Source organism: Falco naumanni, chromosome Z (assembly GCF_017639655.2).
Source record: "Falco naumanni isolate bFalNau1 chromosome Z, bFalNau1.pat, whole genome shotgun sequence".
Taxonomy (NCBI): Eukaryota; Metazoa; Chordata; class Aves; order Falconiformes; family Falconidae; genus Falco; species Falco naumanni.
Window position 1 is genome coordinate 57,467,392 of NC_054080.1, and position 27,498 is coordinate 57,494,889.

General features: G+C 40.9%; 1 protein-coding gene across 3 annotated transcripts in view; it reads right to left on the bottom strand.

Annotated features, from left to right (window-relative positions):
* DOCK8 (dedicator of cytokinesis 8) overlaps positions 1-26,784 on the bottom strand; it is a 94,198-nt gene extending 67,414 nt beyond the window's left edge. Inside the window, exons 1-3 of one of the 3 annotated variants that reach the window (XM_040579713.1) lie at positions 26,648-26,784; positions 6,917-7,019; positions 2,551-2,726 (exon numbers count right to left, since the gene is read on the bottom strand). In XM_040579713.1, coding sequence (XP_040435647.1) covers positions 2,551-2,678 — 128 coding nt within the window. In that variant the 5' untranslated portion in view covers positions 2,679-2,726; positions 6,917-7,019; positions 26,648-26,784. Of the gene's footprint in view, positions 1-2,550; positions 2,727-5,860; positions 6,013-6,916; positions 7,020-26,120; positions 26,354-26,647 lie in introns of those variants that run through there. The other 2 variants (XM_040579714.1, XM_040579715.1) reach the window with 2 other exon arrangements.
* Positions 26,785-27,498: the final 714 nt, after the last annotated feature.

The following is a 27,498-nucleotide window of genomic DNA, read 5'->3' on the forward strand; positions in this document are numbered from 1 at the left end:
CCAGAAAGGGGCCCTAAGCTTTTAATCAGATAGCATAATATAACTTTAAGACCTAAGAATATGTTCTAATTTAATTTTATGACTTTCAATCAAGTCTCAGTTAATGTAGGGGGTTGTTAGTGTTGCCTGATAGACTGGCTACTGGTTGGAACTGAAATATTATAAGCTAAAGTTGATGACTGTGAATTTGCTTCATAATGTTGTAGCATAACTCCCCTATGCCTATTCTAAAAAATTTTAGTGACCTGTGCCAGAATCACTTGTTATGTCATCCAGTCCAAAGAGTAAAAGAGTAGGATACATGTGGAATGCAGGAATGGGTGAAAGTTATGATACTTTTTAGCACTTTCCACCCAGAACTCTTAACAGATTTGCAACCCATTACCAAGACCAAGTAGCAACTGATTTGGGTTCATGCATGCACTGCAGGATCAAGCCTTGGTCGATAACAGACTGCTGTGTGTCCCTGCCACTGGTGGACTGACACAGCTCATGGTCACTTCCTGCATCTAGTTTCAGGCGGGATGTATGTTTCCAAGCAGGCAGGACATTAACCCAGTTTGGTTGGTGATATCTGTTTCCTGCTCTGGGTACACAAAGACACCACAGACTGCATCACCTGCAGGCAAATCTTTGGTGCATGCTCCTCCTGTGCTCTCATCTTCCCTAACACACCTGACCATCCCTGACCAGGATTTTCTGTGAAAGCACTAATATCAATGATGGCAGTGTGAACGGTTAAATGAGAAGCTGCTGTAAAAAAATCTGCTGCAAGCGTATTTGTTGGTATTGATTATTTGAACTTTGCCACAGACTCCTTACAAAACCGTTAATGTCACTGTGTGGTACAAATCAGGCCTAAAACTGATTGCACAGCATGACTTTACACGTTCTCCTACTGGAAAAACAAATAGATAAGTGCTGGTTTAAACAGCAAGCATGCTAGGAAGTCACCTTGGAAATAAGGAAGAAATGGTCATCTTATTTTTTAAATCTCATTTCAAATTTAGAGAGTTTTTTACTATTTTTGTTCATCATTTAAAGAAATGGGAACTTCAAGCAGCAAAATATTCTGTCTCCCACATTCATTTTCTCTCCCCCATCCATAGGGAAACATGAATTAATGATAAAGATTGGAACATTTTGTGTGAGTAACTTCAAGTGAAAATCACCCTTTGTGCAAATGCTACAAAATCCTCTAGGAGCTGTGTGATTCAAATTGTTCTCAGGTGACCTAGCATGGCATCTGGTCTCTACTGCTTTTGCTTTCCTGAACTTCCTGAGGCACGCATTGCGCCAAGAAGGAACTTGCAAGCTGAGACCTTGCTCAGAGGGAGGGGTTCTCAGCTAGTCCACAGCTGGCAAAAATCATATAAACTGTAGTTCCTGCTTAGCCTCATTACATTTGGTATGCTGGGCATAAAATGCTGAACAAATAGTGCTGTTATATAGAGCTCTAGTTTATACGCTGGCTGTAAGAACTCTTGCAGGAATGGAGGGGGATGCAGGTCTAACCTGTGAGCCAGGACGCCACAAGCTAAGGCTGTTTGTTCCTTCAGTGTTCAGGTTCAGCACAGCAGAGAATATAGACTGTGCTGTTCATTTCCTGAACGTACTGAAAGGAGCCAGACCCCCACCCCAAACACCTTGCATGGTTAGCTGTCTTCACAGACATAGCAGTTCGGGGCTAAACTAATGCTGACTTCATGTTGATCTGGCTGTTACTGCTTGCAAAACTCTGTAGGCCTTTGTGGTTCTGCTTGAAGGTACCATTTACAGCAAAACAGTCCTTGAAGAGTATTTTGTATACAGTGCATAGGACTCTCCCAAACCACATCAGAAAACCCTTCAATACATCTTCCTCTCATTCGGAAAAATTCTGTTGTCCATAGTTTGCTTGTTTATCAAATCAGCTTAAATACTTCCAGAATGGCTGAGCACCAATATCAACACATGCTACCTATTTTAATTTAAAAGCTGTTGGAAACAGCGGAGTTGTATCTTCAATGTGAGCCTGAAACCAAAACTAGAAATTTAAAGTTCTTTTTTTTTCCCCAAACCTTGTTTAGTATGAACTATTTCCCCCCATTTAAGCAAGAAAGGTACTGAGAAATAGATGCTTAAGCGATCTGATCAATGCCATGTAACACGTAGCTGGCAAACCCCTCTGAAACAAATCCCCACAAAAAAAAAAGAAAACAAAGCTCAAACCTCAATCCTATGCTTACTACATGATTAGAATTGACTTTAATCTCTGGGATGACAGCTATAAAATTATTTTTTGTACTACCCTCCTGCCCTCCTTTAGTTCTCTTCCCTGTCTATGCCTACCTCATTTCTGCTATACCAGCTAGCTCAGGAAGTCATGTAACCACTTGCATTATTTTAAGCGTGCAAACAGGCCTAACATAATCGATGGCAAAGTTCAGATGTCTGAAGTTCTGCAAGTGCATAATGAATGGATGGATGGCAGACTGAGGTGTCTGGATCAACATCTTCAAAACTATTTTTAAACTTGCAGCATTTCTGAGGGAGAGAGAGTCTTCTTACCCATCTTCTGGCATAGCAGGTTGCAAAGTCCTACATTCTTTGGGTGTAAAGACAACGTCCAAGTCATCTTCAGGGAAGTCACCAAGTTCTTGTGCTAGTTCTGAGTCCAAGTTGTTCAGCCGTGACATTAGGAAGCCTTCAAAATCTACTGGGTCTACTGGGTCATAAAAAGAAGGCTAACGGAAGAAACAGAGGTGTTTATTTTTTTCTTAGTAATGTAATTTAGGCTTATTTACGTATTTCTTGTCATTTCCCCATTATTTATTAAATATCAGAAACAAGACTTCTAACTTTATGTACAATGCCACCCACATTTAACACAGGGAAAAGTTGCTAATGAAAGATCCAGCTGAAAAAAAGAAGGGGAACAAAGGGAAAAGTTTTAAAACACAAAGAAGAAATGGAAGATACTAAATACAATTTTGCACCTATTTTCCCTGTTGAGCTTTCCTAGATGCTGGTAGAAGCAGGGCTGACTCAGGTACACCCTGGATGCCCTCAGATGAGTTCAGCTGGATGCCCATGAAGTGCACTCAGTCCCCCTTGTCCAATCCATGGTATTAAATAGAGTTATGAAAAAGGCAGCAGTGAGTAGGAACAATAGAGGATAAGGGCAGGTGACCAAAATGATAGTGACAGGCAGTGCCAGCTGGCAGGGAGCTGCCAGTGGACTCTACAGCACATGTGATGAAAGGCACTAGCAATAACGAGGCCAAGGCAGTAAGTCACGGAAGCTATGCTGAGCTAAGGACCAACTTATAAGCACCATGGCTGCCAATGTAAAGATGCCACTCATTTGAGGTGCTGTGCCTGAAAGATACTGACTATATGAAATGCTGTGTGCTTTTGACCCTAACAAAGCTGAGAGAAAGATATACCCAAAATCATAAGAAATTATTAATTTCCATCTCTGAATATTACTGGTTTGCGTATTATTAGAGTTTTAATTGTATTAGCTTTTTCAAGGGTTAGTACAGTTACTACACAAAAGATTACATAGAACTACTAAAGTCATTGTTGCAAACCTTTGATATCCACCATTTCTACAGCACATGGCACTGCATCTTGACAGAGAGCAGTTGTATCTGATTACATTTAATCAGCCATACTTACAAGAACAGCTGATCAGAACAAAGTTAAACAAGTACAAGCTCCACCAGTTATACATGCTACAAATCTGTCTGACTTTTTTTATCTGCTTAGTCTCAAAAACAGAGGCAGAAAATCTTGATATGGTAGCTAGAAATGTTCCACGTACACATAAATGTGACTTCATATCTTAAAAGTACATGTTATTCTACATATAGATAAAACTGAAAATTACTTTACTGGCTATATAGCCAACAAAAATAGCCTGTATATCTCTAGAAAATAAACATCTGCCCAGTTGACTACAGAGACCAGCATCTCATACCGTGAATTTTCTTGTCAAGTAACAAATAGATCTAAAAGCTACAGCTTTTACTATAAACTTTTAAACTATAGTTTATGTTCTGTGAGTTCCAGAAAGTATGAGAACATCCCAGCACAGTAAAAGCACAGAAAAATAATTAGAGCATTAGGATAATAGCACTGGAAGAACTTAGTCATTAGGAGGAAGAATTCCAGCAAAAAATAGCTATCAAATCATCCTTGTCTGTAAAGAGCAAGCACTGCACTGATTAGCCCAAACACCTTTCCCAAGACTGCCTTCTGAAACTGCCAACAATAAATAGTCTGAACATAGATCATATAATCTATCTCTACAGTGCTGTTGATGGGATGTGGGGAAAATAAGGCACCCAATGTCCCTATCAACACTGCCTTTATATTCAATGTTACTGTGGCTACTGTCTCATCCAACACACGTTCTGGAGCTATACTCCAGTGTTCTTCTCCGGAAATAACATCTGTGGGCTAAAATCAAGAAATCTTCTCTCATTATCACTGAATCCTACTCACGCAAGCTCTCATGGAAGTTGGCAGGATTTTTAACTAAGCATGAAATGACCTCTGCACATAATAGTGTTACACCCACAACATCAGGAATTTTAGCTCAATAGGACAATAAGGAATTCCACAATTTATGAAACATGCAAAGGTTCGTAACATGGCAAAGCTCTGGATAACTCTGAACTAAAATGGCTTCCACATAATATGTAATGTCAGTCACTGTAAATAGAAAGATGAGTTAAAGGTGATTAGTGGCAAATACGAGTTTTGGAGCCTTTTTAGTGTTCTGGAAATATAACTAAGGAAGTTATTCAGCTAGTAAAAATTCAGAAACATCTTGCAGAAAGAAGCATATTTAGAAGAAATGTACTAAAACATCTAGGAGAAGCAAACCAAATCAAACTGTTGGAAAAAATAGATGTAGTAAATACTCCTGCAAATGATGTAGTAGAGACCTTTGAACACAATCAGCCACTACCCCCTGCACCAGGTTCCTCTTTTATAGGGAAACTGTATTGGTCTCTGCATAAATAAAGACTCTGAGCTCACCCCTCTGCCTGTGCATTTATGGGATCGACCAAATTCTCTGAAAACGCCTTTGGAAAAATCTCTCTCTTTCTTTGCTCTTTTTATCCAAAGGGAAAACCTAAAACTGATAGTAATTCCAGCAAATCATAAGGCAGGCAGCTGAAGAGATACACTGTGCTGTTAATAAATTTTTAGGTTACATACTCTCTACAGTTTGTGTCTACAGTAGTGCCGAACATACTGGATCAATGGTTATGAGTAAATAGTGACCTTTATTAGCTATTGATTTTTTAATTTTCAGCATAGGCTTGAATTTGACTTACCATACTGCCAGTGGGTAAAAAATTACACGGTAGTATATATATATCTCTATGAAAAAAATAATTCACAAAAAATTAAAGCAAACCACAGCTCAAAGTATACAGAAGTATATTACATCTTTTCAGTTGCTGAAGATGTCATGTTTTGCATACAAAATATTTTTGCTTAATAGAATCTCATTTTTGATTAAGCATTGCACTTCCCTTCAGAAATCATACTTTTGCATTCTGACAATCCAATGCATTTCATTATGTCTTCTGATTTTTCTAGTTGAAGTGTTAATAATAATCTTTACTCTCTAGAAATGTGTGCTTTTGACTATCATATAGCAGACACAAATTTTAAAAAGATGGCGGAAAAGGTAAATGCATATGGAAGGTAATGGTTTCTCTAACAATTGGTGCAAAATTACTAAAGGGAACAGAGGTACCGTTTCAACTGAGAAGCCAACACTCCTTTTCACACATCATACAAGTGTGCAAAACAATTACTCTACAGAAAATGCCACGGATCATTACTGCAAACATACCTTTTTAAGGGTGATGGTTTACAGGCATGTAGATTGTGACAGCACACAAAATGGCAGCTACGGCGTAATACTCGGTAAATGAAACGTTACCAAGTTTCTCAAGAGCAAAAGCAGTTGTCTGCATGTAGAGGAAGGGACCCAGCCTCCCCAGGCTGCATAACCACAAGGAACAAGTTAAAACACCAGAGCATTTCAGATTAAGGAAGTGAGTACTGGCGGGAGGCCCTGACACACAGGAAGTAACCGCTTACATCTAGTGCTTTACAGTTTTCACAATCACTGGTGCACAAAGACTTCTCCTGCTTCTACTTACCTGGCCTCCCAAAAATAAGAAAAATTTAAAAGCATAGGAAGAAAGAGAATATTAAAATCTTAGTCAGTTTTATTTATGGCACAGTATATTTGCAAAATACCCATCTTCCTGAGAGGCAGTTAAAAAGATCTGGCATTTTCCCCCTTGTCATAAGGGCAGTGTCATATGGTCTGACTTCTTTACAGGGGGATTACACATGGAAGGCTGAAGATGATTAGGAGACACATAAGAGTTGACTCAATTGCATCTATGCCAATCAGGGCATACTCGGGCATTTCTCCCTTAACATGCTTGCTCTACAGCACTGAAAAACAGGTCAGTGTGCTGTCTCTGCTGCTAGCTCTTGAAACTGCATATTAAGCCAAGGTAACTGAGCCTCTGCCTTGCTTTTTTTCTCTTTATTCACTGACTTGCTTTTGCAAATCTTCTGTGATCACCACACAATGCATTTACTTGATGGAGCTGAATGTTTCTGGCAAGAAAAGGATGTAACATACTCCAACACTCACTAATTAACTTTCATTTATAGCTGTATGCAGAAAGACTGTCTATTTCAGGCTCCAAGGACCATCCTTGGTTTTTTCAAAGGCATATTTCCTCAGCTCACCAGGGAATATTTTTAACAGCTTCACACAGAAGCTAGTGGAAAGCAAGGCAGCTTAAAAATATCACTCAATTTACCCTAAAAACATTAAGCAATGCAGATGCCAAACCTGTGTAAAGAAGGTAAACCCAGAACTTACCAGATGAAGAGTAGAAAAGCCAGGAGTACTCAAGCTTCGTTGACAGAACTGTGCAAAGCCTGGCTGGAGGGTAAATTGCTTTCTTATTTCTGCAGAGGAGTGCCTTCAATTAAGAAGAGAAAACCCCTTATAATTACAATCATCCCCGTAGAAATTCCAAATACTTTATCCAATTTAGCCTCTTGTCCCAGTGTTTAGAAATGTATTTTGATGATGTTCTAGACTCCTCTTGTTTTGTAGTTGGTGTAATCCTCAAAAAAGACTTGCAGGCCAATATAATTAAGATTCTGACACTCTTCCAACATATTTCTATCGTTATACTGCAGTCCTTGCAACTGGGAAAGGCTATGCAAGAAATAATAATCTTGCCCTTAAGTGAAGCATGCCTGCAACCTGTACAGCAATACTTGCAGATTCATTTCTGCAAAGCTAAGATACAGGATAATAGAGCAGAGAAAGAAAAATTAACATCACAGAGGCAAATATTTTAATAAACAAGTAACTGACTGACGGGTAAAAACAAGATAGGACCTCTCACTGAACAGCGTAAGGACAGACTTATCTTAATAATGCAGTTTGCTATGAAAAGACAAACCAAAGCATGAATTTAAAAATCCGCCTATACTGTATCAGCTGAACATTTGAGGAAAAGACTTCTTAACTGCTAATTAATTGATTTCAAGGGAGCAGAAAGAGGCTAGTACTGAATTCTTCACAAATCCCAGAGTGATAGTACAGTTGCATATACCCAATCTGAAAATTCAGTAATCGGAGTAGCTTGATCATTTTTCATAGGAACAAATCAATTAATAGGTAACATGATTTAAGAATAATCAGCCATGAAACGGTAACAAAAGATCTACAATATATTTCACCATGAATGTTCAGGACAAAATTTTTGAAAGAACAGATGCACTTAAGCAGATTCCAAGTAAAAAAATACCCTGCAGTCCACCAGGGCAGCCAACAGGGAGGCAGGAAAATACAGAATTAAGAAGACTGTCCCTTCATTATGAGATTCTTATCCAACTCCAGCAAGAACTAATAGGCATCTTAGAATTACCAGATGCCACAAGACAGTTTGCCTGTTTGGTCTGCACCTTCTCTTTTCTGTGACCTCTTGCTTTCTATGACTGCTATACCAATTCTGTGACACTTAATCTCTTACCACTGCTTTTCTTAACAAGCATGACGAAAACCTAAACTCTTCTCAGTGCAATTCTGCTCGTGTTAAGAGACAAGTTTCTCACAGAATGTATTAAAGGTATTATAGGTATTAAGCCTGAGTTCTAAAATAAAATATGTATAAATAACAGTAGTTGCTTATAGGTCAAAAGCCCACACCAGGCGTGAGAGGGACATTGCTCCAATACGCAGGCAGCACCACTTGCAGACAGAGCAAAGCCAGAGTTATAGAGAACCATTTGGAAGAGAAATCCCTACTTGTCAGTGGTATTCCAAAAATCAGGCAGGATGGAATGGGATTTTTTTAAAGGTTATTCAATAAGCAAGGTGCCACGTAGGGGAAGTGAGGAAGTCTGTGTGTTCCTTAGGTCATTGTTGCCTTATTTTAAAAAGAAAAGCTGCTTACATATCAAGGTTATTGTTACTCATCTTCCCACTGCAAATCACTAATCATGAATGTGTGTGGCAAAGTATAACACAAAACTCAGATTATTCAATTTTTTTTTCCTTTAAACAGTTGGTTTCTACCCTGTGCAGAAGTATCTTGCTGCTGGTCTAGATAATAGATGTAGCAGCAGATGTTGGTTTAATGTATTTAAAAAGCTTACATACATTAAAAAAAAGGTACATAAAAAAAAAGTTACAGTGTATTGCAGAAATTGCTGCTGTAAACAGTGATATAACACATCTCTCAATTACACCAGACATGGGATCATCAGACTCTTCAAAGAGGAAATGGTATGAATTTTCATCTACAAAAGAGGAAGCATGCATGTGGATGAAGGGCCAACTTTGCTGTCTGGTAAAAACCTGTGCAAGCCCAGCTAACTGAGAGGAAATACATTACTCAAGCACTGACATTAGCTCCAGAGTCTCCTCAATATTTAAAGACTGAACCTGCAAAATAAATTAGTCCTATGGAAGAAGAATCCTGTAATCAATAAAGGTGAATTTCAAATAGTTTAAGAATAGTTCAATTGATTGAATTTATGTTTTTCTATCACTGAAGGAAGAAAGGGAGAAGAAATACAGTAAAATAACAGAAGACAGCAAAGTTGGTTTGAACCAACTCAGAAATGATTGGCAGGATTGACTAGGGACAGGTGAAGGAAAGACACAACTGCTACAAGACACTAAACCAAAAGCACGAGTCAACTAAACCAACATGGAGGAAAGGTGGGCGCTACAGTCAGAGATCAGCACAGAAAGTTTTGAAAACCTGAGAACCAAGAAGGAAACAGAGGTCCTTCTAGATGGCTCATCAATAATGCCAGAATGGCTGTGGTCTGTGAGACACCTCACCAAACAGCTACCTCAGACACTGTCTGGGTACCTGCAGGAAAATGATAGTCCACATTAACCTAGCACATGTGGTGTCCCTGGTTTTATGGAGGTTGCAGTTCCTCTATGCTATGGCCATGCTTTTACCCTACCTGCCTGTACAGCAGCCCTGTCTGATTCCCAGAAGAGACTTACAGTCACCCTTAGCAGCAAGGACAGTCTAGCTATATCCTAAAAAACAATAAGGAAACATGGCAAGTGATTAAGGCTAAATGCAAAGCAGTAACTGAAAATTCTGAGCAAAAAAGGCTCAGAAACCTCCGAAAGGAGGACTCAAATAATCATGGATCAGTCAGCTGGTCTCTGACACTCAAAAAGGTAGTACAGCAACTTACTGGACAATCTGTTTACAAGTAGCTGGAACATCAAGTCCCAAACTGTGGTCTCCACTTGATGCAAGGGGACATGAAATCATACTTAACACTAAAATGTCTTCACCTTAGTAATGCGTGTTTATTAATAGCATGATGATGGAGCATATGGCGGGCAACTAGAAACTGTGTATTGTAGTAAGCTATGGTCCAAAAAGTTTGGCAATTATTGGTATATTATTGGCAATTATTAGGTAATGATGAACAGCCAATATGAATTTATCAAAGGGAAGTAATGTAAAACCAATCTAATATTTTCCTATGACAGTTTAACTGGCTTCAGTAAGGCTCTTGGTGGTGTCCCTCATGATATTCCCATAAGCAAAGTAAAGAGATAGTAGCTAGATGGAATCATCACAGCTTATTCTAATACTAGTTAAAGAACATATTCAAGGTGTAGTCATCAATAGTTTGAAAGAAGATTGTGAAGAGTTTTTGAACAAGGTACTACTGTGAGAAGCAAATTAATCTTTCCTCAGTTTATTTCCAGTCCATATTTTATTTTACAACACTCATGATGCCACAGCTAACATAGTAATACAATTTGTGGGTCACATTAGGCTGGAAGCAGTTGTGAGTGCTGTGAAAGGCAAGACTCAAAGTGATCTCGTGTTTTAGAAACAGTCTGAAATCAGCACAGTTAGATTCAATAAAATTAAACGTAAACCCCTAAAGTCAGGAAGAAACATAATTAAATGCAGAGATACAAAATGGGAAATGAACTGTCTAAAGAAATAGCCACGCCACAGAAGAAGCTCTGAGAGAGTATACTGGGACACTTACTAACAAAGTATAGTAAGTGAGCAAAAAGGTAAGTTTTTTTCTGTTTATTTAAGCCATGAGGCAGTGCTTAGGCTGATGTACACATTTAGAACATCACAGAGTAAGATGCAATCAAATTTATAAGTCTTCAAAAGAAAGAAGTCAGAATGCTAGAAATTTTGGAAAGGATGAGCCATGAAGACTGAAAAAAATAGATGTGTTACAAAAGAGATGACTGAGAGGAGACAGCAGTTGTCCCTGACTATGTAAAAAATAGCAATCTCTAAAGAAAACAGTGAGCAATTCATGTCCATAAAGGGAAGAAGAAGTAATTGCTTAAATTGAGGCCAGAAAGATTTAATAAGCTATTAGGAAATACGTTCCCACTGCAATGGCAGCAGGACACTGGAAGTGGCCATCTGGTGATGCCACAGTGACACGAGCACACTGGTGATGTAGATCATGTCTCTGAACTACCTGGAGAACAGCATGTGGGCAACTGCAAGCCTTTCAGACCTTTCATGTTGGTACCTGTCCCTTTGTTTAGGATAAAGAAGAGGCACTAGCTGAAAAGAAAAAGGTGTAGATTTGGTGGGAGTTTTTTTCCACACCACTAGCTGAAAAGAAGAAGGCACAGATTTGGGGAAGTTTTTTTTCCCACAAGTCATTGCTGAATTCACAGTTAGTCAGGATTCATATGGTACATCGCAAGACAGTGTAAACCTGTGGAAAGATGGGAGATGGTGGCAGCCTAAGGCTCTTCTGGACTTCTTACATTCTTGGCTGCTCCATGGTGCTGGAGCGAAATAACATCAATTGGAATTCATTGTTCCATTCTGTGTTGCCTTGGCCCTACCTGAACGATGCTGCTGTACTCCTCTGGCGTAAATCTTGAAAAACCTGGAACTCATTGGACTTCCTGATCCACCCAGATGGGACTGGAGGGTAGCCAAAAAAACCCCAACAAGCCCACAAAAAACTGGTGCTGCTTTATCAGAATTTCACCAGTGCTAGTCCCACTGGTAGATGCAATCCTCCAGATAATCAGAATTGCTAACAAGCAGTTGAGACATAGTCTGTATTTCACAAATACTCTCCAATGCTAAGTGTACAGTCTGCATTATATATTAAAACAACAGTGTAACTGTAGTAACAGACTACACATGGAGGGTCTTAAATTTGACTTGTAGGTCAAATTCTGAGACATTTCTCAGGGCATAGCTCACTGCAGGATTGGGATCTTGGAGGTTTGGGTTATTGGTTGGCCCTAGATGAGGTATCAGGAAAGGAAGGGAAAACAGCCATTTATTTTTTTCTAACATGTTTTAGATCTGTTGCTGAACACTGCTGGGCTCTATAATTAAAATTATATGAACACTCATCGCACAAAAAGATGGTTCTGTAGTTTCACTGCAAATTCTGCTCAACAATATAGTTCTTTGAAATATGTAGTTTAAAAGAAAAAAACTGAAGTATGCTTCAGACCTACTGGATCAAGTTATCCAAAGTTACTTACTATTAGAAGTCACCTACTAGAAGGAGGTAGGAATAGTAATCCTTCACACCCTTACAATCCCTTCCAGCAGACTCTGAGGAACAGTGTGCTGTCTTTTGCAAGAGTTGCATACACAATTAGACAGCAAGGAAAGATGAAAAAAATGAAATAAGAGACCATGAGAACTATCCCCAAAGACAGAGAAACATTCACATTTAAATGTATACTGATGGTGGAATCATAAAGTAAAATAGCAAAAACTTTTGCTTAACAGGTAAAAAATTTAGTCTTGGCTACACTGAGGAGTAACCCCTTTCATCTGATGCTGACATAGAAAATTCTCAACTAGCTTTTGGTCTTTTTTCAGAGCCTAACATGGAATTTCTCTAGTGACAACTAAAAACAAGCAACAAAAAACTCTGGGAGAGAAAACAGTTAATAGTTACCTTCCTCTCTCCTTCACTGCCATACACAAACACAAAGTTTTGGACAACAGTCCAGATCTTTAACTAGCAAATACAAGAATCTTGCTTAGAAGTCCTTTGCTTACTGCCAGTGGAACTGCCAGTTCTTCTAAGTTTCTAATTACTCCTTAAACCATCAGAGCTCTGCTTTGTTAGTCACTGTTTACAGCAGTGGTCGATAGGAACTAGCTGCTATTTCCTTGATGGCTCAGGAGACTATTTGCCCTCTGGCACACCCCTGCTTTGGGATCTACCACATTAAGACTCTGTATCAGCTAAGGCAATAAAGAACCTATTCAAGAAGGTTGAAATTTAAGCACAATGTTCTTAAAGGAGATGGTACAGGAACTAAGAATGAAATCTAGGAGAGGAAATTGTCACCTTCATTATGCTGGCAGCTTGTTACAAAGCAAACTGGGAAAGAGGTCAATTTTTACTTCTGTTCCAGGTCATGTGTGCCATTCATTCAGTGAAGATTTTTCACTGCCACTCAGTTTTGCTGTTTCTTCGTCAGGAAGAGACATAAGCACACATAAAAATTCATTTTCTAAGCCTGGCAGTGGAGGACACAAAACAACCATACTTTCATGCCATTCAAAGAAACTGAAGAGTTAGGATCTGGTCCTGATGAACCATGCTTTTATGCACTTTTAAATTACTGTGTTCTATGGATAATATGGAAAAGCTATGATATAACATTTGAGAAGACATCGTGCGTGCATTGTTGACTGGTTGGCTTGTGCAATGAAGGTGGCTTTAGGTGTAATGTTTCATATGATAGTTAATGGTACCTCCTGGGAAGCAGAGTGTGTACGATTCTTGCCTGTCATCCTATTATAGACTGAAACTGATCATGACATGTATATGCAATACAAAGTTTCCAATGAGTATTTCACATGATGCTAAAGAAGATAAATTTGCATGACAACAACAAATATTCTTTTGTCTCCATTAGCTTACAATTGATCAGCGTGCAGCCACATGTATCTTTCATATTGAAGGGATTAACCTCATTTTATCTAAGGATAATTTTCCATGGTTGGCTTGGAGCATTCTCTGCATGAAGTACTAAAGCTCACATTGGTGCCACATTAAATGTTCATTTCAACTGAGATGGCTGAAGAAAAGCTTTCTAACAAATGTGCCCCAGAAGTCTCTAGAAGACTCTACAGATCTATATTCCAGGGCAAAGCTCTGTAGTTAGGCCCTACCTGTTTGGTGGTTTGTTTTGGTGTTTTTTCCCCAGTTTGTTCCTTACTAAACTGTTTACAGGTTTTCCAAAATCTTAGATCCTCTACAATAACAAGGACAATTTCAAAAGCATTAGTGATCACACATGCCACCTTCCTTTTATTCTGTGACTTGAAATGTAATAGTATAATAGCGGTTTGTGCTTTTAGATATTTGGTTTAGCTGCACCAATTCACAACAGGGTGATTATGAAGTAAATGCAATGATTTATCTTCCAGCTTACATGTATTATCTGAGCTTCACAAGGACTCCACCTAGAAAATGTTAATGTAATGCTGATGATTTTGTAAAACCCATACCAAGTTTCATGGTTTATGTGCTTTATTTTCACTTTCTTCCTAATAAACAATCATTAATGGTAAGTGGGGGAAAAAGTCAGACATTAATAATAACAATAAACACCATGTAAATATTATTCTAAGGAACTTTTTTTTTCTGCTCCTACAGGGTTGTTTTTATATTTATCAAGGTCATGGTTGTTATTTTTATCTCCAAGGAAAAAAAAAGCATATTTCATGTCTTTCATGACTGACAACTTCAAAGAAATTTACAATATATTCACAGGTGGGTCTTTACTACTGTGAGCACTTCAAAAGCCAGATGCAAATAGCATAGAACCAGAAAAATAGTTTATGTTAATATTTTGTCCCCTCATGTCCTAAGAACACAGATCTGTGGAGCTTCAGTGTGACCTTTCTGTGACAGAAAAAAAACATGAGCTGGGTTTTTTCCAGTTACTTCTTAGGATATTTTTTCTTTAGAGCTGTAAGTTTAACTAGAAAAAATAGGATCTTTTATTAGGGCAATATATCTGAAAAAAATTGGCCAAATTTCAAATACATGAGGTACTGTCATTTTTAGAACAGGGAATTTTGGTTCAAATTCAGTGGGAGCCAGAGCAGTAACTAAGATACACTTGAAAGCTGGATCTTCCACTCACAGTTTTTAAACATTAGAACGTCCACAGAATTTGGCACATGGTAACAACTACATCATTAAAAAGAATATATTTTTGTATCTGCTGGCTAGCACTACAGGTACAAATTCTATAAAAATTATATTACACACCCTTACAAACACATTTGATGATGCAAAACATTTTATATTGTAAGTTACAAACTTAATTTCACTTTGCAATTCATCTGGAAAATGTCAGGCTTGGGGAAAGGATAAATTTTGCTATAGCAATGTTCTGAACATGAGGTTTTGTTATTATAATGATTGTAAAGCTCGGATCACATGACAACTGAAATAAAATGTACTCTTACCTAATCCAGTTTGCTTAACTTTAGGGAAAAATACTAAAGTCCAGGTGTGCTGACCACTTTAAAAAAGTCTCCAGGTCATTATTACTGAGGCTCAGGAAACTGTGATTCATCATTCTGCAAAGGTTGCGAGGGAAAATATTGTGGACTTTTTATATGAACTTGGCCCAAAAAACTGATCTAGGCCTGGGCCTATTCTTCTGTAACTGCATTCATCATAGCAAGCACGTAGTGTGAGCACGTTATCAAGTAAGCACTTTACACAGGTTATCCTTTTTCTTACAGACAACAGTATAGTCTGGTGTGCTAGTCTGGTGTGCTTTTCAAATCAAATTTAAAGAAATAAATCAAGTCAGAATAGAAAAAAGGACAACTACGTTGAACTATGCTCATGAACTGTAATTTTTAATGACCACAAAACCTAAGAGTGGTAGATGGTATAAAATACAGTATTAAGTATTTCTTTCCTGCTGGTTTTCACTTTATGTCTAAAAATGAAAAACTGTTTGGAAAGTTAAAGAAGGAATGTTCGCAGGACCTGGTGGACATAAAGATGTTTCTCATCTGCAACTATATTTTTCTTGGGTAAGCTTAGGATTTCCTGTATTACAAAAAAAGAACCTCATCATAAACTGCAGCCTAGATTTCACAATGCATATAGATGTCTGAAGTCTAGGAGGGACGTAAGATCTTAAAACAGGATTTTAAAATGCAGCTTTTCTGCTCAGAACCTAAAGTCCATTTCCTGATCACCAGCCATCTTCCAGAGTCAAAGCAAAAACTTTAATCACGTAGCAAGGGTTATTACATTTGATTCCAGTGATGGCACTGTATGTAAGTACTGCATAGTATCAGTCTTCATTTAAGTAATTACAACTGCAATAGAAAATAGATGATTATATTTTAAAGACGATTTGAGTATGCAGTCAGATGAAAAGATTAGCTTCCAGCTAACAACAGCTGTTAATAAATCTGTCTCAACAGTAACAACAGTATTCTGCTTCCATGACCAGCTGTTACCTAAAGGCCTTGTTTCTACAGCTGCCTACTTGCTGATGAAGAGTACATTTGTGTTATGGAGCCTATCATTGCTGCACTTACAATTTTTCACAGAGATTTGGCTGGATGGTCCTGTGTTTGTCATCAACCCCTTACTTAAATGACTATTATCACCATGGTTGTACAGAAGGCAGACCACCCCAGAAAAGGTAATCATAATGTTTGGGGTAAACAATACAAACCAAAAGTAAATCACTGTGAATAACCAAAGGCATTACTATCCTCTGAAAAGTCGTTAAGAGAGCATTTTCTTACTCCTTCATTTCTGCTTCCTGAAAGTTAGATGTATTTTAGGCAGGAAATGTGAATTTTTGCACAGTGTACCAGAGGAAAGGTCTATGCATTTAGTCTTTGTGGTGCACAAGATGATGTCACATCTAGTAAGAGCATCCTGAACAATCCTATCTTTGAAAAACGAGCACATACAGGAATCTATATTAACACTGTGATTTAATAACCTATGGCAGATCTTGATATATGATACTGCTTTCTTCCTCAACTTAGTCCTGTAACTGATTTAAATCTACCTGTGCTAGATGACAAAGCAATGTTCACACAATTCCCATCAGAATAGACATATCTTGATGACACACAGTTCTGCACAGACAAACATGACTTTGCACATTGTTTGGTTTTCTTTTTATTAATCTTGTGCTTGTCTAAAACATAAACCAGCTTGCAATCAAAGCCTAGTTCATAACAAATATAGCAGTGTTCTTCCTTTCATGCAGTTGTCTCTCTTACGGCCTCCAACTATGTTCTAGCTCATGTGGTCTACAACACAAATTACTCTCAGGTATCATACAACAGGCTGTGTGGATGCAGGCAGGCTTACATACAGCTAAGCTTGAATGCAACAATCATCAGTGCCAGAATGTGAGATACAAATCAGCTGCTATGATATTGGCCTGAATTATACATACTGACCAGCCAAACTGTATACTGCTTAAATCTGTCATTTGCTCAAGTGTGGTTGTAAAACATGTTTAGAAGCACTGCACTAACATAGATTTAGTCTCATTGGATTGCTCACTGGAAACATCCTAGCAAAGGCCAATGAATTATCTCTAGGGCTGATAAAAAGATGACCTCACAGTCATTAGGAAGTTCCCTTTGTTATCTTTAGAGCTATTTACAAGAGATGGGATCCATCCCTAGCCTGCTTCAATATTCTTGACTGTGGTAGATTTAAGAGGGAATTATTCCTGCAGGTTACATCTCTCCCTAGGAGTGGAGGAGTACCTGTAAAAATGTCCCAAAAGAAGACAGACAGGTTAATACACCTAAGGAAACAGCCATCTGAGGCATTTAATGGCTGTTTAGTTGCTTGCACGCAGTGAGCACTCATAACTGATACAACAGGGGTGAAACCATGCTCTCAACTCCTCATTATCTTTCTGCTCACTCAGATTGCCTTGAGTCCAAACAGTGGTGGATGGGAGGTAAAGCATCCACATGTGGAAGCTGCAGTGGGGACTGACCTTTATGAGTAGTGTATGAAGGAGGAGAGCTCCCAGTCTTCTCTCCCTCCTCTGCACCTGTTCTAGAGCCATGTACAATCTATTCCTTATGCTGAATACAAATCCAGAAGACACCTTGACAATGATGCCATAAAAATCTAGGAGAAATCAACTTGCACTGTCATGAAGGCAGAAGTGACTTTTCTGAAAGAAGTAACACTTAGGAGATTGGGTTCTTCCTATGTCTAAAGGAAATGTACGTCTAAAGCTGGTGAAGTACGAGCTGCATGAGCAGGCAAGTGGGACTGAAAGCCAGGCCCAGAGGGTGGTGATCAGTGGCATGAAGTCTAGTTGGAGGCCATTAACTAGCAGTACACCCCCGGTGTCAATACTGGGTCCAATCTTGTATAACATCTGCATTAGTGATCTGCGTGATTGGGCAAGTTTGCTGATGACACAGAACTCAGAGGACTAACTGATGAACCAGAGAGTCACACTGCCCTTCAAGAGGGACCTCAACAGGCTGGACAAACGGGCTGGCAGGAACCTCACGAAGTTCAACAAGAGGAAGTGCAAAGTCCCACACCTGGAACAGCCCCATGCACCAATATATGCTGGGGGCCACCCAGCTGGACAGCAGCTTTGCAGGGAAGGACCCAGAGGTCCTAAAGGACCATAAACATATTAGTCCTAGGAGACCATGATTTCAGCCAAGTTGGACATAAGCCAGCAATGTGACCTGGTGGCAAAGAAGGCTAATGTCATCCTGGGGTGCACTAGGCAGAGTATTGCCAGCAGGTTGAAGGAGATGATCCTTCTGCTCTTTTCAGTGCTAGCGACACATGGCCTGGGTTTTGTGTCCAAGCCTGGGCTCCCCAGTACAAGAGAGACATGGACATATTGCAGAGAGACAAGCCAAGGGCCACAAAGGTGAAGAAAGGGCTGGAGAATCCTGTGAGGACAGGTAGAGAGAGCTGGGACTGTTCAGCCCAGGGAAGGGAAGACTCGGGGTGAATCTTATCAGTGCATATAAATATCTGAAGGGAGAGCATAAAGAAAACAGAGCTACTCTTTTCAGTCGTGCACAGTGACAGGACCAGAGGCAATGGGAACAACCTGGAACACTGGAGGTTCCACCTAAACACTTTTTTACTGAGGGTGACTTAGCCCCGGCACAAGTGTCCTAGAGAGGCTGTAAAGTCTGCCTCCATGGAGGCTGTCAAAAGCCATCTGGACATGGTCCTGGACAGCCAGCTCTAGGTGGCCCTGCTTGAGCAGAGGTGTTGGACAAACTGACCTCCAGAGTCAAGATGGACAAGTTGACCTCAGCCATTCTGTGATTCTGTGAAATAAATGAGCAGATACTTCGGTCAGTTTGTAATCTATCCCTGTAAACCAGAAATAGGAGATACATGCTTTGGCAACTGGGAAAAAACATGTTGAACTCCACTGAAAAACTGGGGAAAAAATAGAATATAAAAGTTAATGAAATGCCCCAGTGTTTCCTATAGCCAAATTAAAAGGTTTTCAAACAAAACCAGTAGGCAGAAACAAGACTAGTTAGCCTTACCTCAGTGCCTGGTAAGATCATGGAACAGAATTCTCCTAGAAGATATGTTGAAGCATATGGAATACAGGGAGGTGATTAAAGATAGCCAACATGGCTTCACCTAGGGCAAATCGTGCCTGACTGATCTAGTGGCCTTCTACAATGGAGTGACTGCATCAGTGCACAAGGGAAGAGCAACTGATGCCAAGTAACTGGACTTCTGTACGGTTCCCCACTACTCTCTTACCTCTAACTTGGAGAGACATGGATTTGATGGACAGACTGTTAGTTGGATAAGGAACTAGCTGGATTGCCGCATCTAAGGAGTTGCGGTGAATGGTTCAATATGCAAATGGAAACTATTAAGAAGTGGTGTTACTCAAGGGTAAATACAGGGACGGGTACTATTTAATGTATTTATTAATTACATCGATAGTGGGACTTGGTGCACCCTCAGCTAGTTTGCGTCAAGCTGAGTGCTGTAGTTGATTCACTTGAGGGAAGCGATGCCATCCAGAGGGACTCTTGACAGGCTTGATGGGTGGACCCATGTGAACCTCCTGAAGTTCAACAAGGCGAAGCGCAAGGTCCTGCACCTGGGTCAGGGCAACTCCCAAGATCAGTACAGACTGGAGCATGAACAGGTGGAGAGCAGCCCACCAGGGAAGGACTTAGGGATATTGGTGGATGAAAAATTGGACATGAGCCAGCAATGTACACTTGCCTTGTATCCTGGGCTGCATAGAAAGAAGTGTGGCCAGCAGGTCAATGGAAGTGGTTCTCCTCCCTCTACTCTGCCCTCCTGAGAGTCCACCTGGAGTACAGCATCCAGCTCTGGGGCCTCCAGTACAAGAAAGATGTGGACCTGTTAGAGCAGGTCCAGAGGAGGGCCACAAAAATGATCAGAAGGATGGAACAACTCTTCTGTGAAGAAAAGCTGTGAGAGGTGGGGTTGTTCAGCCTGGAAAAGAGAAGGCTCTGGGGAGACTTCTTGTGGCCTTTCAATACTTAAAAGGGCCATTATAAGAAAGATGGAGGGGGACTTTTTAGCAGGGTCTGCAGTGATAGGACAAAGGGTAATGTTTTTAAACTAAAAGAGGGTAGACTCAGACTAGATAAAAGGAAGAAATTTTTTATGGTGAGGTTGGTGAAACACTGGACCAGTTGCCAAAAATCTTGTAGATGCCCCATCACCAGAAACGTTCAAGGTCAAGTTGGACTGGGCTCTGAGCAACCTGATCTAGCGAAAGATGTCCCTGCCTGTGGTAGGGGGCGGGTTGCACTACGAGATCTTTGAAGATCCCTTCCAACTCAAACCTTTCTACAGTTCTAAGAAGCAAATCTGATCTTTATACTCCCTGCATATGCAACTCCAAGTAATTTCCCCCAGAGGATTTTAAAAATCAGCTTCTCATTTATTTTTACGGAAGTCTTAAGAAAACTGGCCATAAACCATTACTAACAGATTGTTATACATAACATACAAACCTTATAGACATCCTACTTTTTTTATCTTTACTCTGTTATTAGTGTTTAATATCCTCTGTATGAAATACAAAACCATGACTTTTTCACACATGCGGTATGTAAGAAGTAGCCTTTTCCCATAGCATTACAAATTGGAATTTTTTAACCTCTCTTAAAAGCCATAGTGCACTGTATATTTAAGGTATGGGTTTTAGATTAAATCAAATGTGTTATTATTTGATTGCTTGAAAAAATTGTCTTGCATATAAATCTGCAAAGGCTTATTAACTTGTTATCCTCACTTCAGTTCCCAAGGTGCAACTCATTAAAGCAGGATTCCACTGCTTCATCAAGTGTGCTGTCCTTTATGACTCTTGTTTTTGAATTAGGTTGACTCAGTAAAAACCAACACAGGATTTTTAATACTACCACTGTCCTGACATTACATATAATAAGACTATGGCTCAATGGTCATACTTGATAAGAAGGATCTATCTACAAGCAGCTTTTAAAACTTTGTAAGTATCATTGTGTTCTAGGTATGCAGCAAACACATGGAAAATGCCTTTGCTATGAGCAGACTGGTAATTTTATTAAGGTTTTTGTAATGTATTACTTTATGTAAGAAATCGACTATGAGAATTTACCACATTTTTTTAAAATGCACTAGATCTTTATACTTAGTACATCAACCTATTGTACATACAAAGGACTGAAGTTCTCCCTGCAGCTTATTTAATATATTTAAAGTTTAAAAATAAAAATTGATTAGAAGAAATAGCTTGGCCTAGACAATGGAGTCTGGACAATGGTTTTAAGTAATTAGCAATTCATTATATCCATATTCTAGGGGGTTTATTGAAATTCAATCAATAGATGCTGGCCTCAGCCCCATAAAGGGGTTACATTGAACAGATATCTGCTATATCAGTGTACATAGGAAATGGCCTGCTCTGCCACTGAAACCATTTTGCACTGTACCTGACTTCTCTGCCACAGCCTTTGTTGCCATTGAGGGAAGTTTCTTGTGAACTCAGAACCAAGACTTTGTACAATATAAGATTTAAACTGACATTTTCATTTCAGGTAGAAATAATGTGAATGTCATCATTAATGTAAAGTAGAATTTAGTGTATAAATTTACCAATGTAAAATACAATTTGAGAATTACGTAGGGGGTTGGCTTTTATTGTAGGCTTTTTAAAATTTGAAAGCTTCAGTGTTAATATTGATAGTATGGGTTTGGGGTTTTTTTTAATATAACTCTATACATGTAAACCTTAAGTACACTTCTTAAAACCAGAACAGGAAAAGAAAATTTTGTTTGGCAAGTGGACATTTTCAGGGAGAGGGAAATGAAATGATAGAATTAAATGCTAAAAATGTGTTTTATAACACCTGCAAATGCAGACATTAGCTGTCTGTAAAGACAATTGAGGAGTATGTCTGTTGGGAGGGTTTTTAATTGCATGAAGCACATGACTGAAAGTTGTGCTACATTAGGGAGCTGTATTGCTGCTCTTGATAGTTTTATGTTTTGTAATTTATGTATTGAAATGTTTTGAATCTATAGCATTGCTGGCAAGGGCCCCAGGTAGGTGCCTAAAGCACTGTTTTCCTCACTTGAAAGTAAAAAAAAATAGCTATTACTGCAAGGTCTATGTGAAAGATGAAATAGCAAACTGCACTACCTAAATAAAAGTAATAAAAATAGAAAAACTCTTCTGTGAATGCTGTGATTATCGTAAGACACTGCTAAGGCAAACTTACTAAAATTCAGTTTTTGTGGTCTCTCAAATGTACAGTGCTCAGCTGGTATGTTAGAACCCATGCTTTTAGCAAAGGTTAGTTGTTTTTTCTCAGCAGTTCACAAAATTATTTTTCAACTTTCTTGGTTTCTGAATACAAATACTGTAATAGGAAAGGAGACACATTTACAGGATGCCATCAAGATAACTTTTAATTATTATCTTGGACTCAATAAGGATGATCTGCTTTTTCATGTCCCATGCTCACTTCAAACGACCACAGACACCTAATACCCTCTGAGAGCACCACAAAGGTCTCTTACTATTGCACATTAATGAGTGGTTCTTCCCCTTCCTTTGCCTGATGCAGAAGGCTATTTAGAAAGACAGTCACAACTTACTTTTGAGTGATACTTTAAGCTGCATGTTGAAGAACATATCAAGTTGGACTGGAATTTAATTTCTCATGTAATAGAAAAAATGTTATTTGAAGAGGATGTTTTCTGAGGTTCTTCTCAGTTTTCATCAACTTAGCTCTGGGTAATACACAGGTAAGTAGTAGGAATGCTGTCTAACATGAGGGACACTAGTGACTTACTCCTTCACTTCTACTTATGAGATTAACATCATTATATGTAAAAGTTACCCATTAAAACAGAAGGAACTACTCACATACAAGCATTAAAAATATACGTGCATGCAAGTCTTTGCAAGATCAAAAAAGGCAGGAAGCAACAGGTTGGGGCAACAGAGACCAGATGGGTGGAAGGAAGAATAAAGTGACAGGAAGACATGGCTATATGGGCAGGTTGCATATGCAACTTACAAGTTTGAAGGCATCTGAAGGCCTGATTTTAAAGTTTGACCTTGTTGTAAATGAATGTGATGCTTGTAATGTAACAGCTGTTCCTGAAGCATCTGCAGCTCCAGTATTCATCAGTGATAACTCACACTAACTAGTGTTGTTGATGAGGCTACTAACAAGATTTCAGATCATATCATTGCTGAATTTTACAGAACAGTGTTTAGCATAGATCATAAGGTGGTCAGGTATTCATCATGCTTCACTGAACACATCAGAGTACACTTTATGTAACTAGCAGGGAGGTGGCTAATGTCACAGAATCACAGAACGGTCAGTTTTGAAAGGGGCCTTTGGAGACCACCTAGTCCAACCGCCTGCTAAAGCAGGTTCACCTACAGCAGGTTGCACAGGATCATGTCCAGGTGGGTTTTGAATGTCTCTAGAAAAGGAGACTCCATAACCTCTCTGGGCAGCCTATTCCAGTGCTGTGTCACCCTCAAAGTAAAAAAGTTATTTCTCGTATTCAGAAGGAACTTTTTCTGTTTCAGCTTGTGCCTGTTGCCCCTTGTCCTGTCACTTGGCACCACTGAAAAGAATCTGGCCCCATCCTCTTAACACTTGCCTTTAAGACATTTGTAGACATTGATAAGGTCCCCTCTCAGTCTTCTCTGCTCCAGGCCAAAGAGCCCCAGCTCTCTCCTCCTTTCCTCATAAGGGGGATGCTCCAGTCCCCGTATCATCTTTGTAGCCCTTCACTGCACCCTCTGCAGTAGTTCCCTGTCTCTCATGAACTGGGGAGCCCAGAGCCGGACACAGCTCTCCACACATAGCCCCACCATGGCAGAGTAGAGGGCAAGGATAACCTCCCTTGACCTGCTGGCCATGGTCTTCCTCATGAACCCCAGGATCCCACTGGGCTTCTCAGCTACAAGGGCACACATTGTACTGAGGAACTAATACAGAGCCTAAAATTCTGCTGGTCCTCATAAAAACAGAATATCAATTAGTCAAGTCACTGGCACAAGGAAGAGACAGGGAAGAGCTTGCATGCAAATCTGTAGTAAATGGAGAGTAATTATACAGGCAATGTAATAATTGTTGTAAATGATGCCTTGCCAGTAACATCCAACTTTCACTAAGAGTTGCATTTTGAGGAAGTAAACTCAGGAACTCTGAAGAAAGAGGAACAAAATTTGATAGCTGTAAATTAGCCTTTTCTGTACAGGCAAGAAAGCTAACACAATAACATATTATTCCTCTTATTTTGAAAGTTCCTTAAAAAAACCCCCAAACCACCACATTAAAAACACTTCTTGTGAAGATATATCACTCTACTGCCAGTAGAACAAACTGCACTTGAGTCATGTAAAAATTACCAATGGCCTGTTCTTTTTGAAGAAAGGGAAACATGATGTTCTGCTAGCAAATATGTGATTTCTACCATACTGTGTCAAAGAGAATAGTCTTACTTGGGAAATAAACATGTAGATTATTAAATTGGAATCACATTCAGAACACAATGAATAAACATATTTGAACATTTAATTTGCTTCAAAAAATACTTAATATTTCACTGTTGAATCAAAGAAAGAAATAAAAAAAACAATAGTTTAATTTCACTACAGTTCTTTCTAGCATAACTGTTGTGAGCCTTTGTGACATGAAGCCTGATTAATTGTTATGATTCCACTACTCTGTAAGGCTTCAGTCATACAGATGAACAGTGACCATCACCACAGCTGGGAAGAGCTGCCAGAAGGCTGACTCTAAAAATAGGAAGAAAGAAAATAACTCAAACCCTCTAAATATGAGCCAGTTATGCTCTTTATTTAAGCAAGTCTCCAAATGATCAGGAATCATGGCGGGATCCTGTAGTGAACTGCTCATCATGATGGCTTCTCAATGTGATGTCTCACCCTTGTGAATATTCCACCATAAATTTAAAATTAATTCCCAAAGGATACAGAAAGGTACACCGATGCATATTCTGCCATGGGAAAGGCACATCACAGCAGAGCTAATTTTATCCTCTGCAACTGCAAACTCCATGTGTTCTAATAAATTGCTGAGGAGGTGGAGTTTCTCTGCATACTTTTCTCTCTGGCACAGAGACTTACCCTCAGTTTATACTACCATTATGCTGTTTTTCTTTTATGTGTCAGCAAACTCAGTTACCTTGTATTTATATCAACACCCTGGAAACACAGTTTTTGTCTCTGATAACAAGACTCTTGAAAAGGAGGCCTGTGTGTTCCTTCAACCTAATGATACAAAAATAATTTGTCTTGTTTCTTATGCCAGACCTGCTGAGAGTCAGCACTTTCCTGGTAAAAGACACCAAAGTCTAGCAGGCAGCAAGCTTAGATGCAAGAGTACAGTGTTCCAACAGGTGAACTCTCATTTATTTGGTTTAGGGGGGGAAGCAGGAGTGTAGACTTATTTTCAGTCATCAGGAGGATTTTTTCTTTTCATAGATGAAAGGGCAAAAAGAAAAAAAATCCCAGGGATGTATGTCATTGCAATATTGATGCCCAACATAAACCCCGCACTTCCCAGCAGCGCCAGTTCAGGCACCAGGTGACTCTCCCCGTCGGTGCGGAGGAGGAACTCCGAGCCTTGCCCCGCCGCCTGGGGTGCGGCTGGTCGTCTCCTGCCCGAGGACACGCACCCGCAGCCGGCTTCGCCACGTACGCCCCGCCGGAGCACCAAGCGCACTGCCCTGCAGCAGCGCGCCCCGGGGCCGCACCTCCCCGGGGCCGGGGCAGGGCCGGCGGGGTCCGGGGGGGGCCGCCCGGAGCTGCCGGCAGCGGGCGCGGCGGGGCCAGCCCGGTTATCTGGAGCGGGCAGATGGCTCCACGCCTCGGGGGTCTCCCGGGAAGGTGCCGTCGCGGCCCCGCTCCCGCAGCCCTATCGCCTGCTTCGGCCGGGTCTCGGGGTAGCACTGGCGAGGAGTAACTGCGAGCTACGAGGAAAGCTCCTTACCTGTTGATTTTCAGGGCGAACGCCCTCCTGTCTGCGGCGGGTAAGGTCGCCATGCGGGAGAGCAGCCGCGGGTGCCGGCGAGGAGCGACGCCGGCTGTACGCACGACCGGCGGATTTATTTCATTTATTTAGTTTTCTTAATTACATGCTCCGAGCTAAAAACCCGACGGTCCTCTGACAGTTCTGGGCGGCAACTTCCGCATTTCACCTTCCTCACCGAAATCGGCCAGAGTGGGAGGGATCCGCCCCTGTGCACCGCTGGCATCGCACCCCCGCCGCTGCCCCGCTGGCCGGCAGCGCCCGGCCCCGGCCCGGCCCCGCGGGCGCGCTGCGCCGCTCGCCGATGGCTCCCGGGGGCCCCCGCCGCGGCGGCACCGCGCCCGCGCACCGGGGGCGGCAGGAGTTTCGCCTCCCAGTTCGACGCAGGGCACCCCGAACCGCCCGTGGATACGCCGGAGGGAAGCGGCAGGGAAGGCAAGCGTTTAAGCAGGCGCAGCAAGAGCCGGGGGGGGGAAGGCGCCTTGTACCTGCGAACGCTCCCAGCTGCGGGAATCTTTGCGCGTCCCCCCAATTCTTTTTCGCATGGAAACCGCGTAGCGGGGATCGGACACCCCCACCCGGGGGTCGAACGCTGGTCTCCGGCGTCGGGCGGGGAAGCGGCGCGCACCGCTGGGCGCCGCCGGGCACGGCTGGGCGCCATAGCGGCCCCGGGCGCCGCTGCCCCAGCCCGTCCCCCGGCGGAGCAAGCCCGGCCGCCGGGCAGGGCAGGGCAGGCCGGGGCAGGGCTGCTCGGGGCAGGGCAGACCGGTGCCCTCCGCGCAGAGGAGGTAGCCAGGGTCCTTCCCTCGGCCCCGCCGGCACATGGATGGAGCTGCTCAGGCAGGTGGAGACAGTAAATAGATGTCAGCCCTTCACCTGGGACAATAGTTTGCCACTACACACAAGCACCCAGCATATATCTCTGAACTACTATACACCCCTGAACTACTTGAGTGTGTAAGGAAAACTCACATGTACCAACACCAGATACCAGCCCAGCTTGGCACAAAGCAGGTCCCACTGCTGTTCTCTTCACCTGCACTTACTCAATTTTTTAAAAAGGTCATTTTTATTAAGTGTGTGGTTGTTACAAAGCGTTTCCTGACTGGTATTTTTCTCTCAGCCTTGGTGTAGGCTTCACTGCTTCTGCACAGAAGCAGAACTCTGACGTAATTTGAAAGGGAAACAGAAGCCAAACATGGTTTCTACACATGAATTCTGGGGCAGCAGAGGCAATTCGGGTTTAGGTTGTCCTGTTTTTATTAAGTCCATGCCTTGGTGGCAACAACATCGGGATTCATCCATCAAAAAGCAGTCACAGCTTATCTCTCCATTCCCA